The sequence below is a fragment of the Phocoena phocoena genome, chromosome 15 (assembly GCF_963924675.1).
Source record: "Phocoena phocoena chromosome 15, mPhoPho1.1, whole genome shotgun sequence".
Taxonomy (NCBI): domain Eukaryota; kingdom Metazoa; phylum Chordata; class Mammalia; order Artiodactyla; family Phocoenidae; genus Phocoena; species Phocoena phocoena.
Window position 1 is genome coordinate 30820195 of NC_089233.1, and position 13243 is coordinate 30833437.

At 49.8% G+C, this 13243-nt stretch overlaps 1 protein-coding gene across 1 annotated transcript in view; it reads left to right on the plus strand.

The window, feature by feature from the left end:
- The first annotated feature begins 284 nt into the window (after positions 1–284).
- Positions 285–13243, plus strand: part of USP7 (ubiquitin specific peptidase 7) — a 56477-nt gene continuing 43518 nt past the window's right edge. The window contains exon 1 of the mRNA XM_065893530.1: positions 285–444. Coding sequence (XP_065749602.1) covers positions 366–444 — 79 coding nt within the window. The 5' untranslated portion in view covers positions 285–365. The remainder of the gene's footprint in view (positions 445–13243) is intronic.

A 13243-nucleotide genomic window follows, 5' to 3' on the forward strand; every position in this document is an offset into this window, starting at 1 on the left:
CGCCCCCGGCCGGCCCGCGGCCCCGCAGCCCCGGCCCCGGCGGCGGGAGGCGGGCCCCGCGGCGGCGGCGGCGGCGGCGGCGGCCGCAGCGAGCGACGAGGCCGCCCGGCCCGGCCCGCCGGCCGCCCGCCCGCCTCGGCGCCGAGATTGGGCGAATCGCGAGCAAGTACGTGCGCGTCTCCCTGCCGCCGCCGCCCGCCGCGGGCCGCCCCGGGGCCGCCGCCGCCGACGACGCGCGGGAGGAGGAGGAGGCCGCCCCGCCGCCGCCGCCGCCGCCGCCGCCCCGGCTCGCCGCCGCCGCCGCCCGCCCGCCGGGCCCGCAGCCCCGGCCCCCGGCCGCAGGCGAGGCCCAGGCCGCGGCCGACATGAACCACCAGCAGCAGCAGCAGCAGCAGAAAGCGGGCGAGCAGCAGCTGAGCGAGCCCGAGGACATGGAGATGGAAGGTGAGGCCCGGGGGCCGGCCGCGGCGGGGCCGGGGGGCGCCTTCCATTGTGGCCGGGGGGAGCCGCGGGAGCCACGCGAGGGGCTCGCCATCTTTAACCAGGCCCCGGGCGGCCGCGGGCCTCGGCCTGGCCGGCCCGACTCGGCCGGCCCGGGCCGGGCGAGGCTGCACAGTCATGCCGGGCCCGCGGGCTGGGGGCGGCCGGTGGCCCCCCGCCCGGCGCATTGTCCGGCCCGCGGGACCCGGGCGGCCTCGTCGGCACAAAGCGCCCGGAGCCCGGAGTTGTAAATTAGAGCGCTCCGGCGGGAGGGATGCGGGCGTTTGCGGACTGCTGGCGGCCGCTGCGCGCCCGGGTTGGGGAGTCGGGCTCCGGGGACCGTCTCCCCGTTCGGGCGTCGCGGGGTCCTGGTTCTGGCCGGTAAAGTCGGGGAACCGGAGACCTCCTTGGGCTCGGGGCTCGCCCGCACCTGCTCCCGCGCGCTCCCTGGCAGAGCCCACCGGGGCTTCGAAGCGGACCCCGAGATCGTTCCATAACAGCACTTGCTGGCGTTGGGCTTAATTTGGAAACACCTGCAAGGGGCGCAGATGTTCTCAGCCTTTGGACGGGCCCAGAGTTCGGAGTCAGGCGCTCTTCGTTTCTGAGTTAGCTGTATTTGGGGGAGTTTGGCTGTGTGCGGTGCAGTCAGCCTCCGGTCAGGTGTGTGTTTGAAACTACGTGAAAGCCGCCGCCCTCCCCCCCCGCCCCGCCCCACGACTACCTATCTCTAAATCCACCCTGACTCCAGAGGTAACTTAATTTTCTGCCCATGTGCCAGCAGTATTTCAGGGTATCCTGCTTTGAGATACAAGGCCATGGTAATAGAGGTTTGATGCAGAGGCACTGAGCGCGCAAGGGTCTTGGGCTTACATACCTCAAGAGGACTTGGTAGTTGGAAGGCATCTTTTATTTCTCGTGGCCCCAAGTACTTAAAAGGGCAAAGTCTAAGGAGTCTTAAAAGAGAGTCCTTACCTATTTCGAGGGGGACGGACAGGTAGGAGTCAAAAGAGTGCCCCTGAATGAACGGGACATTGAATGTTCTGTTCTTGTTTTGCTTTTAGCCAGAGATCTTGGGGTGTGGAAATGAATGGGGGTGCTAAGGAAGCTCAGGTGAAGCAGCATTTGTCCTGTGGGGTGGCTGCACGTGTGGGGTGCTACATCCTGGTTGGTGGGAACTCTTACCATGACTGGTACTCCCCTGTGAGTAACGTACTGCCAACAGTTGGATGTGCTGTGAAAAAAATGGCCTGCAAGGTGGCAAAAGGCGAAGTGGTGGAGATGCCTGTGGAAGGCACTTCTCGCTGGTACTTTAGTGGCCAGTAATGGGGTCAGGAGAACCCAGTCCATGCCAAGGACCAGGCTGTCCGTCTCACTTGGCCCCAGAAAGGCAATAACTTCGTAGAGTTTTTGTCACGTGTCATTAAACAATTAGCTGAAGGAATACATTGCTGAGAGAATTATGTATATTCCTTTTAATGCCGCGTAAAAAGAGATTGCTTTTCAGTTTCCTTTTCAAGTTATCCCCCAGTCGAGACAAAAATCCACTAGTGCTGGCATATCCGTGTCCCACTTATGTTGTCTTAGCACTTTTTAAGCGTTTTGAACACAGGTGAGAGCTGATCAGCATGGACCCCGGTGCATAGTGTATTTCTGGTACAGAACTGGGTGTCAGGGGAAATAGTCGTGTCCACAAGTTTCAAGGGCTTTTCTATAAGACTAGAGAGTGTTGAGTGGAGGAAGAGTTTTCAGAAGTCATGCGTGCTTTCAAGACTACTTTTTTTTTCTCATGGAGTTTTCTCCTCATATCCAAGTTTTCGTTGGAAAAGTCGCCCGTAAAATCAGTAATCTGCAAATTTACTGGCATCTCAAACTGAATGGTAAAGGTTGTAGTTTATTATTGCTGATTCCGTAAACTTCAGTCTTATTTTGAGTGGGTCTCAGATTCCTTATCCAGAGGGTACCTTGTCTTTGTAGGGCTTGCGGTCGTCAGCACCCTCTGAGCAGCCGCAGGTGTACAGTTTAAAGGGCTGCCCATGTCTTAGGCTCTCTTTCAGCCTTTCTTAGCCTTCCCACTCCGAAAGTGTGGCGTTAGGTTTATACATTGTAGTTTAGGACCAGAAAGTGTGAAAATCCTTCCTATTAAAAAGCGAGAAGGGTGGAATTTAGTGACCATCAGCTCTGCTTGGCCTCGTCTGCCAGGCTCTGTGAGTGACTCTCGCCTGCTTGGTGTTCGCCTTGGTTCCTGTGGACTCAGCAGCTGGAAGCTGTCAGGGCTCCCTCTGATCAGCTTGAGGAAGGGAAGCTTTGTGGATGTGGAGCATTTGCCCGCCCCTCCTGGGCAGGGCAGTTTCGAAGGAGCCGGGGAGACTGGTTTGGTTGGCGGTTTTTTCCTACCGACGGGTCCGGTGTTAGTTTGCTCTCCTGCTCTGCTTTATAGGGGTCACATTTGCTTTTGACTGATCCCTGCACAGCCCTTGCACATCTGTTGGAGAATAACAGTGCTCAGGATTAGTTATTTTAAAAATGTCTTGTTTTGAGCCGTTAGGAAAGTTATGAAGGGTGAGGGGCAGAGAGGGAAAAGATGGGGGGGGGCGTGGGGGATGGTGGCAGTTCAGTGGGGTTGAGACCACATGCTTCCTTCCTGTGAGGCCCGTGCAGGTTTTCAGGTTGGGAGGCAAAAAGCACCATGGAGGTGGTGGCCTTTGTCGGCCTGGCCAGGAATGAATGTGCTCCACAGTTTATTCACTCTCTAACTCAGAGGCATCGCAGGCCCGAGGGGCTGCAGGAGGGACCTGCAGTGGCCTCTGCCCTCTCGGGTACTTGAGAGGTGATAATCTGGTTTGTTACGCCCCCTCCAAATCAACAGGTAGTTTTCCCAAGGCCTGGCTTCTGCATAGGCGGGCTGGCACAAACGTCAATACCTTGATGTTTGTTCCTTGGTGTGGTTCTGCCGCCCGTGTGAGCAGTCTCTGTTTCAGAGTGTAATCTTTGAGACAATGGGCACAGACAGTTTTGGTTGACTTTTGTACGGCACTCAGACCACTGCTATCAGGACACCAAGCTGGGAGCAAATCAATGAGTTGTCTGCAGTTTCTGAAAAGAATTGATCACTGACTTCTGTGGTTTTTGTTTGGGGGGCAGCAGTGGTGGATTTCTTTTTCTTTCCAACTTGTGTGGGTAGATGGAGTTTCAAGTTACTTTTCTGCTAAAGCAGGTTTGGGAGTGGAAAGTGAGTTCTCTTGTACACGTGTGCCTAAATAAACTACACTTGGGCGTTTTATTATATCTAAAACATGTTTGCTTTTCAAATAGCGCTGTAACAAGACAAAAATCAAATAATATGAGAATATTGATTTTCCTCTCACATTAGCTTTGGTTGGTAAAAGAACTCTACAAAGTGAGCATCAACTTGGAGAACCCAGAAAAGATAGAGACACATAGAAGAAATTAGGCCAAACCTAGAAACATCTGACTGATGTGAGCCTGTCAGGTTTTGATGGGACTGGAAGTTACTTTCCAGAAGGCATCCGCCCTCCTGATTCTTCCAGGCTGCTGATTTTAACTATCTGTAAACAAAAGATTGTTAACAGCACATATTGGAAAAAAGTGTAGACCTTCATCTTGTTTTTTGGGGGGTGGGGTGGAGGGGATCAGTTTTGTGGAAAGGAGGAAAGAAGCCACTGAGTTAACTCACGGTGGGGCAGTGTGGTGAGAGAAACAGGCTTAGCGCCAGGCCTGAGTCTGAACGTGGACTTCGCCATTTAATTGTTGTGTGACCTCATGCACATTGCTTAAGCTCTCAATGCCTCAGTTTCTGCATCCTTCAAAAGGAGGTCTGTCGTATCCTACAAGGTTGTTGTGAGGGTGGAAACACAAAGCATGTGTGAGGTGCTGGGCACAGAGATAGGGGCATCAGTGTTCACTCATGGTGTTGTGATGGTAAAAGGGTTGCACCTGAGGCAGGGATGGGCACAGGTTAATCAAGCATGGCGCACACAGTGGGGCAGGTTGACTTTCCTGGTTCTACGGTAATTATATCCTGACTTGGATTGGGAAGAAAACTGACCAGCCTCAATCTAAGCAGCATTGTTTATGAAATCCTAGGCTTATGTGCCTAAATAGCTATATAAGGTTAATGGTATAATATTTTAAGAAAAATGTAGTGGATGATAAAGGAGTGGATAGTGGATTTGGTGCGTTGTTACACTGCTGCCGAAGCCTGGTTAGCTCAGTGGCCTTGGTGATGAGAGTATTCTTGCTCTTGCACTAGTGTTAGAGCATCTAGTAATGAATTTGATGAGGTTGCCAATCAGGTTGTAGCAGGGAAGCCAGGTTACACGAACCTCCAGACTTTGGGAGTCGGCCCTGAATTCTTGTCTCTAAATCCCACATCCTGTTACCAAAAGCCCTTTCGGTTTTCCATCCACCACCCTAAACCAGGCGGCCCCTGTTGCCTCATGCTGGAACTTTGCAGTAGCCTTCTTACTGGTCTCTGCTTCCACTCTTCCTGGACCCCACACAGCTGTCTTTTCACTGCCCTGCTTATTAGAAGGACTCAGGTATGCTGCCTTCCTCATGCAGGTATATGGGTAGTCGCACAGCCCGGCCTCTGCCATCAGGATCCTCAGTCAGCCTGCTTTGTGCTTCAGGCTCTGAGTGCACACACACTTGCACTGCATGGGGTGCAACTCTGGCTTTTGGGCCCTGTACTTGCACAGGTAGTGTCTGCTTCTCCTTGAATGCAGACAGGACAAGAGACCCCAGGAAAGTGATTGAGATGCCACCTTTTCCCTAAACTTTTCTGGTGGTCTCAGCCACTTGCCTTGCATAAGAGCCATGTCTTGCCCCATGAGCTACTTGTGGGGTTGCTCTTGTGTACTCATCTTCCTCACCGCTGGACTGTTTGTCCATCTGAAGATACCCATCTTATGTTCCTTTTTTGTTAAATGTGTTTGTGGGAGACCCTCATTCAGGAAACAGCAATTTTAAGGCAAAACAGTAGTGTAGGAGATGGCTGGCTGGCAGGGTGGTGTGTGAAAGAGAATGCCAAAGCTATAAACCAATATTGCTTTGATAGCTGCTAATTCGGTTTTATTGCCTTTAATGTAAGTTGCTTGAAGTGGTATTTTTGATCCTTTTGCAAGGAAAAGCTCCTTTTCCAGACAAGAGTATTGATGGACCTTATTGAAGTTTTCTATTGAGTATTTTAAAATTTGTTACTGTTTCTGGTTTTTTTGCATGGATAGTATGTAGCCTGGGTACTTCTGCTTGATTTCCAAGGCAAAGGAATTTTACTCTGGGGACCGAGTTGTAACAAGGTATTTCTTGACATGTACTGTGACGGTTAAATGTTCAAATGTCACCTGCTTCAGAAACTTCTTGTTCTGAACTAATTTGGACTTAGGCAAGTTGGAGGAAGCAGGATTTTTAAGTGTCTTGCGTAGGCAAGAAAGTCAAGTTATGCCATTTTGGTAGTAACTTAACACATGGCTCAGCCAATGAGAAGTCAGATGTGTTGAAATTCTCTTGAAGAGAAGCAGGCCTACTTCGGAGCATTGGTGACTTAAACTTGGAAGTTGGACATGGAGGTAGTTAGAAAGTTTGTTGTGTAGGGAAATACACCGACCTGGACTAGAGTGAATGCTTCCAGAACTTAATGATGACACTAGTGTGAGCTAGCAAGAACCAGGGAGTAAGGAGGCGGAGGGGCCTCGGTGGGGCACGCCTTGGGGAGTAGTGTCACTGTCTTTGGTGTTGGGCAGAGCAGAACGCTCCGGGGGTGACGAGACTGGAGGGCTCATTGACTGTGCGGCTGGGCCCTCACTGGGCTGAGCACGTGCTGCGTTGTCACCAGCTCGGCTGGGACCACTGTTGTGTGGGCACAGCTGTTAATATTCTCAGAGATGCCCAGGTGCCCTTCCAAGGAGCCCAAGTCATCTGCTCGACCTGGGGTTTATCTTAACAAATGTGAGTACTGTATCACAGTCTCAAGGTGGTGGTCCTCCCTTCTTTTTAGGTCATTTGAGAATCTGCAGGATAAAGAGCAGGAGGTTCGCTTCTGTGACCACAACAGTTCCACGTGATTTTCCTGCCTGGCATAGAATATTCGAAACCCAAGCTCTCCCCGGGTTCTGATTCCATGCTAGTGACTAATTGGTTTCCCTGACATCCTGATACTGGGAGGGCAGTGTCCTGTACGAGGTACCAGCCCCCAGAATATTGACCAGAGGAAGGTCTAGCTCTTGCAGTAAGTTGTTGAGCTGGCCTCTGCTTTGGAAAGGGGCTGTATGAGATTGTTGGGGTGACCTGTAATGCAGAGTGTGATCACACCCAGGGTGTGGCCACCAGTGTCTGGGTAGTGATCTGACTTCTTGGCTCCCTCCTGCCCCCCCCCCCCCATGGTACTTTCAGAAAGAGTTGAGGGGGCTTTTCTCTAGGGTGTAGGCTGAGAAAACTAACCTTACTCACCTGGAGTTGCAAGTGCATTTTGTCAATATGACTTTGGGGAATAAATTACATTTCAAGGCCCTTAATTGACCCTGTGCAATTGCTGTTTTCAAGTAAGGACATGTAATGCTCCTTAGCCTGTTTGCATGGTTAGAGAGTCCAGCTCCTCCTCGTAAATAATGTAGGGCAGGTAATTTTTTTTTTTTTAATTGAAGTGTAGTTGATGGGTAGGTAATCTTGAAGTGCTTGATTCTTAGAGTTGGTAGTTTATGTCAGCTAGGAGGAGAAATTATTCAGTCAAACAAAGTGTGTGTGAATTGGTTAAAAACATTCCTCAATCCCTATTGCTGTTTTATAACCAACATAGATGGGCACGGAAGAATACTCCCCCAAGAGTCTCAGCCTTTTCCTCTTCTGTCTTTAGCTTGTAAGGACAAGAAGGAGAACAGATAGGGGCTGGAATGCCTGACCTGCAGAAAGTCCAAAGAAGTAGCTGGTGGAGTGAGGTTGCTGAGCTCGAACCCTAAACCAGCTCCCAGTGGTGGCCAAGCGGCGGCTTCTGATCTGTGTGATATCCTGCCTGTGCTAGCCAGAGGGCTCCTCCGTTCTCTAAAGCACTCCAGGTCTCCTGCTGCTACCCATGAGGACAAACTGAGTCTCTTTTCCTACTGAGACCTGGATTGCTTGAGAATGCCAGCTTGTATTCTTACGGGGGCAGAGGAGAAGACATGTGGGGTAGGAGGATGCTAAGGATTTACCCTGCAGTGTGCAGTAAGGTAACCACCAGCCACATGGTGGCAATCACATTCCTTAACTGACTAGCCACGTTTCAAGTATTCAGTCGCCACCCGTGGCCAGTGGCCACCACATTGGACAAGCAGGTACAGCACATGTCCGACAGGGCAGACAGTGTTAGTGGCCAGAGTTCACCGAAACAGTCTGGTTGGATCCTTAGCTAGAGGGTGTTTCTGGTAGCATTAGTGTCACATTGGATGTTGGAAAGATACAATGTGTCCTGGAAAAGCTAAATTAAAATGAGTGAATAAATAGTTCCTGGGCAAACGCTACAGAGCAGGCTTTCTTCGGTTATTTGTGGTGAAGAACCAGTTTTTTGTTTTTTTTTTTTTTAATTTCCAGTCTGTTGTGGACAATTTCTTTCTGTATTTTGTAGACATGCAGTGTAAACAAATTGTTTTAAGAAATGAAATAAAATACACATACACAATGCAAGCCCCAGGTTGTTGTTAAAGTCACATTTCAACAGTTATTGCTTAGAACAAACACGCAGGGAGGATTTGCAGAAACTACGTGTTCATTGCAAGCGTGTATAGACCATTAATATAAGAGAACGTGCTATTGCACTTGTAACTTTGTCATTCCACCATGGTAACTGAACAGTTTTGTGTGAAATAGCAATTCCCCGTATTAAACCTTATTTGCACACTACTTTTTAAAGTAACAAATCATCGCGCTTCCTGCTTGGATGGATGGCATCCCTGCTCCTCATGGAGAATGTTGATCCAAGTCATTTCGATGTTCGTTTTACTAATATGCAAGTGAGTCCAGTGCTGCGGAGGTATACCCCTGAGATTGGGAGCCATCTTCCAGCAGTTTTCCAAAATGTATCCATAAACAGCTCCAACTCTATCCTATAAACTAACATCTGAATTATGTTTCGTTGAAAGAAATGGGTTCTGGGTCCTGTTGACTTGGGTTGCAGTTAACCAGCTAACCCTAAACTCTTACAAACTGTAATGGGGTCCCGGGACACGTGACACCACACTCCAGTTTGACAGCGTACCCACTGGCCCAGGCTAGGGTGTTGCAGGAAGTCAGGTTGCTGCAAAGTCTCCCCGCTTGCTCTGTTTCGGTCAGGTCCGAAGAGGGCACCTGCTCTGCTCGCAGGCTGTGTGCAGGCACCTTGGGCTTTGCCACCCCCGCCCCCTGCTTTCTCATCTGGATGTCCCCCAGCACCAGGCCTCATGGCTTGCTTCTGACTCCACTGTACCCTTGTGGCAGCAGAGCTGTACTTGCTGTGCACTCTCAGAGCCTGTTGCAGGGCTTCTGCTCACGAGATAGACATTTATGCAAACCCTCCCGACAGGCAGGTACAGGGCTGGCTTCCCCCAGCACTTGAGTGAAGGCTCTTGGTAAACATGTGCCAGGGAGGGCCGTGATGGGGGGGGTGGGTACTGACCTACAGTGGGGAAGGGGTGGGTCATCGGAGGCTTCACAGAGGAGGGGACACAGCTAAGTTTGAAAAGAGGGAGGGGTGGTGTGCTCAGAGGCAGGAGGTGTAGAACAGCATCATGGGCTTGGGATCTAGAGGGAGAGGATCTGTGGTCCCCAGAGTAATGGTCCACAGAGATGTCTGTCCTAATCCCTTGGAAGCTGTGACTATGTTACTTACCTGGCAGGGGACTTGGCAGGTGCGATTAAGTTCAGGATCCCTAGACGGGGAGATTATGCAGTGTTACTCAGGTGGACCCAGTGTAATCACAGGATCCTTAACCCGTGAAAGAGGGAGGTTGGAATGGCGTGGTGTGAGAAGGCCATTGCTGGCATTGAATGAAGCTGGAAAAGGCCAGGAAGCAGATTCTCCCCTCGAACCTCCAAAAGGAGCCAGCCCTGCTGACACATTGATTTTAGCCCAGTGAGGCCCATTTTGGACTTGTGACCTCCAAAACTATAAAAGAATAAGTGTGTGGTGTTTAAGCCAGTACGTTTGTGGTAACTTGTTCAGCAGCCAACAAAACTAATAATCCAAGAAGGTGGGTAAGAAGCAGTAGGTGGGTGTCCAGTAAACTGGCCTTGAACCTTAGAGAGCTGCGTAGAGGCTGGGAGAGCTTGGCAGCTACCCCTCCCTGGGCCAGGCCCCTGGACGTGAGGGCTGTGTCTGTATCAACTCATTGGCTCCTTACCACAACTCTGAAGTAGATGCAGCATCATCCCCATTTTATAGCTGAGTGAAACAAGGCGCTGAGCAAGTTAAATAACCTACCCAGGGTTGGTGGCAGCGGTGGGATTTGAACCCAAGCCATGTGGCTTCACAGAAATTTGCGTCTCATCATAGTCAGTGGACACTATTTGTCATGAAGACGTTGTTACTGCTTTTTAATTTAAACTGCTGCCTTCTCCCGCGTTTCTTATCTCACCACCCCAAGTGGCAAAGCTGCAGTTGGGCTCCTCAGTCGGAAGATTTTTGTGTGGCTCACCACATGTTTTGAATATAGAAAGTAGCTCACTGCCGAAATCAGCCGGGGCCACCTTATACTTGAGCAAGTGGAATATGGTGGCAGAAGCAAAATAGATGTGTTTTTAAAGGTAGATGCCTCCCTTCTTTGAGAATCAGGTATTCAGTAATGTGATCCTAAGCTGAAATGAATCATCCCTAAAGCAAACCATTCAGGGCTCTGGGCATATGGAGAGATTTAAACTTGAGAAGGCTTGAGCCTTGTCTGCCAGGGCTCAGGGCGAAAGCATACTGCATTTCAGAGGGCCAAGTTCTGTGGAGCTACAGGGTCAGACCTCAAGGCACCTTGTCCCCTCAGGTCCTCCTGTCACCTCACCCTCATGACCCTGCATCTGCACATGAGCAAACTGAGGCTCCTCCAGGCCACACAGATGGCACCAACCTGACTGTACCCCTGCTGTGTCTTGAAGTCCTGACCAGCTGCATTCCTCTCCTCCCTGTCGCCTAAATCATCTGTTTCTTTCTTAAGACAGCAGCTTCCACAAGGTGGAAGGAAAACAGGGTCGGAGGTGCCAGAGCCCGGGATTGCTCAGCTGGGCAGGGGTTGAAAGAAATGAGGTCCTAAGAGGCCAGCCAGTCTCCTCGCTTCATTGACTTCCAGCTAGTTGCGTGGTGGTGTTTCTGTGGCACACACAGAATATCTTCCTTCTGGGCCTCTTTCCCTGACAGTGAGTTTTAAAACATGAGATAGATTCATACATACAACTTAAACAAACTGCTAATGCATTCATCGCTGGGTTGGCGAAATTGAGACCTTCAAGCCAGTGGATTTGGGGTGTCTGGAGAAGATGCAAATAAGCGAGGTAACTCTTGGGCATCCTAGTAGGGGGGACGACCCAGAATGCAAATGATCCGTAGAAGTGACTAGTTCAGCTTCAAGATGTGCGGCGGCCAGCCACACAGATTCATACACTGCCATGCACACGGTAAGGACAGGCGGTCCTGGTGGTGGCTGTGATGGCTGTGGGCTCCTTCAGGATGCCCAGGTCGTGGGGATTGTGATGTTACAGGCATGGTCCCTGGGAGCTGTCAAAAGTCGTCAGAATTATTCTCAAGTTGGTCATTAATTACCTTGAGGGCTACGGGGAAGAGGGAAAATCAGTACTACAAATCTGGAAGTTTTCTGGTATAGCCAGTATTTCCTTGGGAATCAGAGGCTATTATTTGAAATTTCTATTTTGATGAAGTTAAAAGTCCTATACTTTTTAAGGCCTTTTGTTCTTAAAATACTGGTTTCATTTTGGGTATGTTATCAGAGAGCTCTTGGTCACATAATTTTGTATTAGAGCAGAAAGCGACTATTCTACCCCCTACTCCACGGGCCAAGAAACCATGTCTCTGGGGACTTGAAGTGATTTTAAGTAAAATTAAGTAAACCCTCAGGTCCTGTGTCTCACTAGCGCTATTTCAGGGGCTCCATAGCCACCTGTGGCTCGTGGCTTCCGTATTGGGCGGCGCAGCTGTAGACCTTCTCCATCATCACAGAAAGTTCTAGCGGCCAGTTGCTGCTCCAGACCCAGCCTGTGAACTGGGTTTAGCTTTGCCTTTCTAGAAGACGGCCTTGGAGAGGATTGTTCAGAATAACAGAAAACCAGGCATTTTCTTCTGTAAAAACCTGGGAAGAAGTTTCCGCAAACTGGCTCAGCACAGCGCATACTTGGCCCTTCGCCTCAGATCGCTGCTTCAGGCCCTGGGCTGGGGGGTGGTTTACAGAGATGAAGAGGTGATAGGTGTCTTTGCAGAGGGAGAGTCAGCAGGATATAGATGGGTCACGTGAACATGTAATTAATGCAGGATAGAAAGCGATGAATGCCACGAGAGGTGCAGAGAGAGGGCTCTGGAAGTGGGGGAGAGCAATTATGTCTGGGGCAGGGGAGCAGGAAGGCTCCTGAGTAGTACTGGCAGTGGCCGGAGCGGGTGGTTAGGATTTGAGTTCTGGGGGATTTGAGGTGAAAATGGCAGAGGTAAGGCCTTTGGGTAGATGAAAATAGAGGCCCCTCTCTGATTCCTGCCCATGTGCATGGATTGTAATGAACTGTGTTTCTTTGCTCTTCTCCCCTTTAGACTTTGAGGCCAGGGAGCATTCTATTCTCTACACCTTGAATAGCAGTTTCTACCAGATAATTGAACGCATTGCATTTTTATATTTTAGTTTCAATAGGACTGGAACATGCCACCATGTTCAATGCCACATAACCTTAATTTTACCTACTTTGGTAACCATTATAAAGGGTTAGATTTGCACCTGCCCTTCTATAAGTCTTTGTGGGAAAATGTTAGTAGTCACCATGAATTTTATTTGTATTTATTATTTATTTTTTCTAGAAAAATTTTATTTTTGACTGTATCAGGTCTTAGTTGCGGCACACAGGATCTTTCCTTGAGGCACGTGGGCTCAGTAGTTATGGCACGTGGGCTTAGTTGCCCCACGGCATGTGGGATCTTCCTGGACCAGGGATCGAGCCCATGTCCCCTGCATTGGCAAGAGGATTCTTAACCACTGCACCACCAGGGAAGTCCCTATTACACTTCTTGTTGTCAGGATCCTGGGACAGTTTTAAAATTGGTGAGAACCCCAAAGAGCTTCTGGGTAGGTGGGTTATAGCTATCATTATTTGCCAAATTAGAAATTAAAACAGTCTTAGTTACTCATTTAAAAATAATAAACCAGTACATAGTAACACATTTAACATACTGCTTGTTTTGGGGTTTTTTTTGGGCCATGCTCTGCAGCTTGCAGGATATTAGTTTCCCAACCAGAGATTGAACCCGTGTCCCCAGCAGTGAAAACACTGAGTCCTAACCACTGGACCGCCAGGGAATTCCCACATTTAGCATGCTTTTTATAGGAAATATTTTCTAAAACAAAAATTTAATGAGGAATGGCATTGTTCATACATTTTGCAGATTTCTTTATTATCTGGCTTGATAGAAGACAGCTGGATTCTCGTATCTGGTGCTGTCAGTTGCAGTGTAAATTTTACTGGAAATATAAAGCAAACCCAGTCTTACAGAGGTATAGCCTTTTCAGGTAACTGTGGCAATTCTTTCATACTACATTAA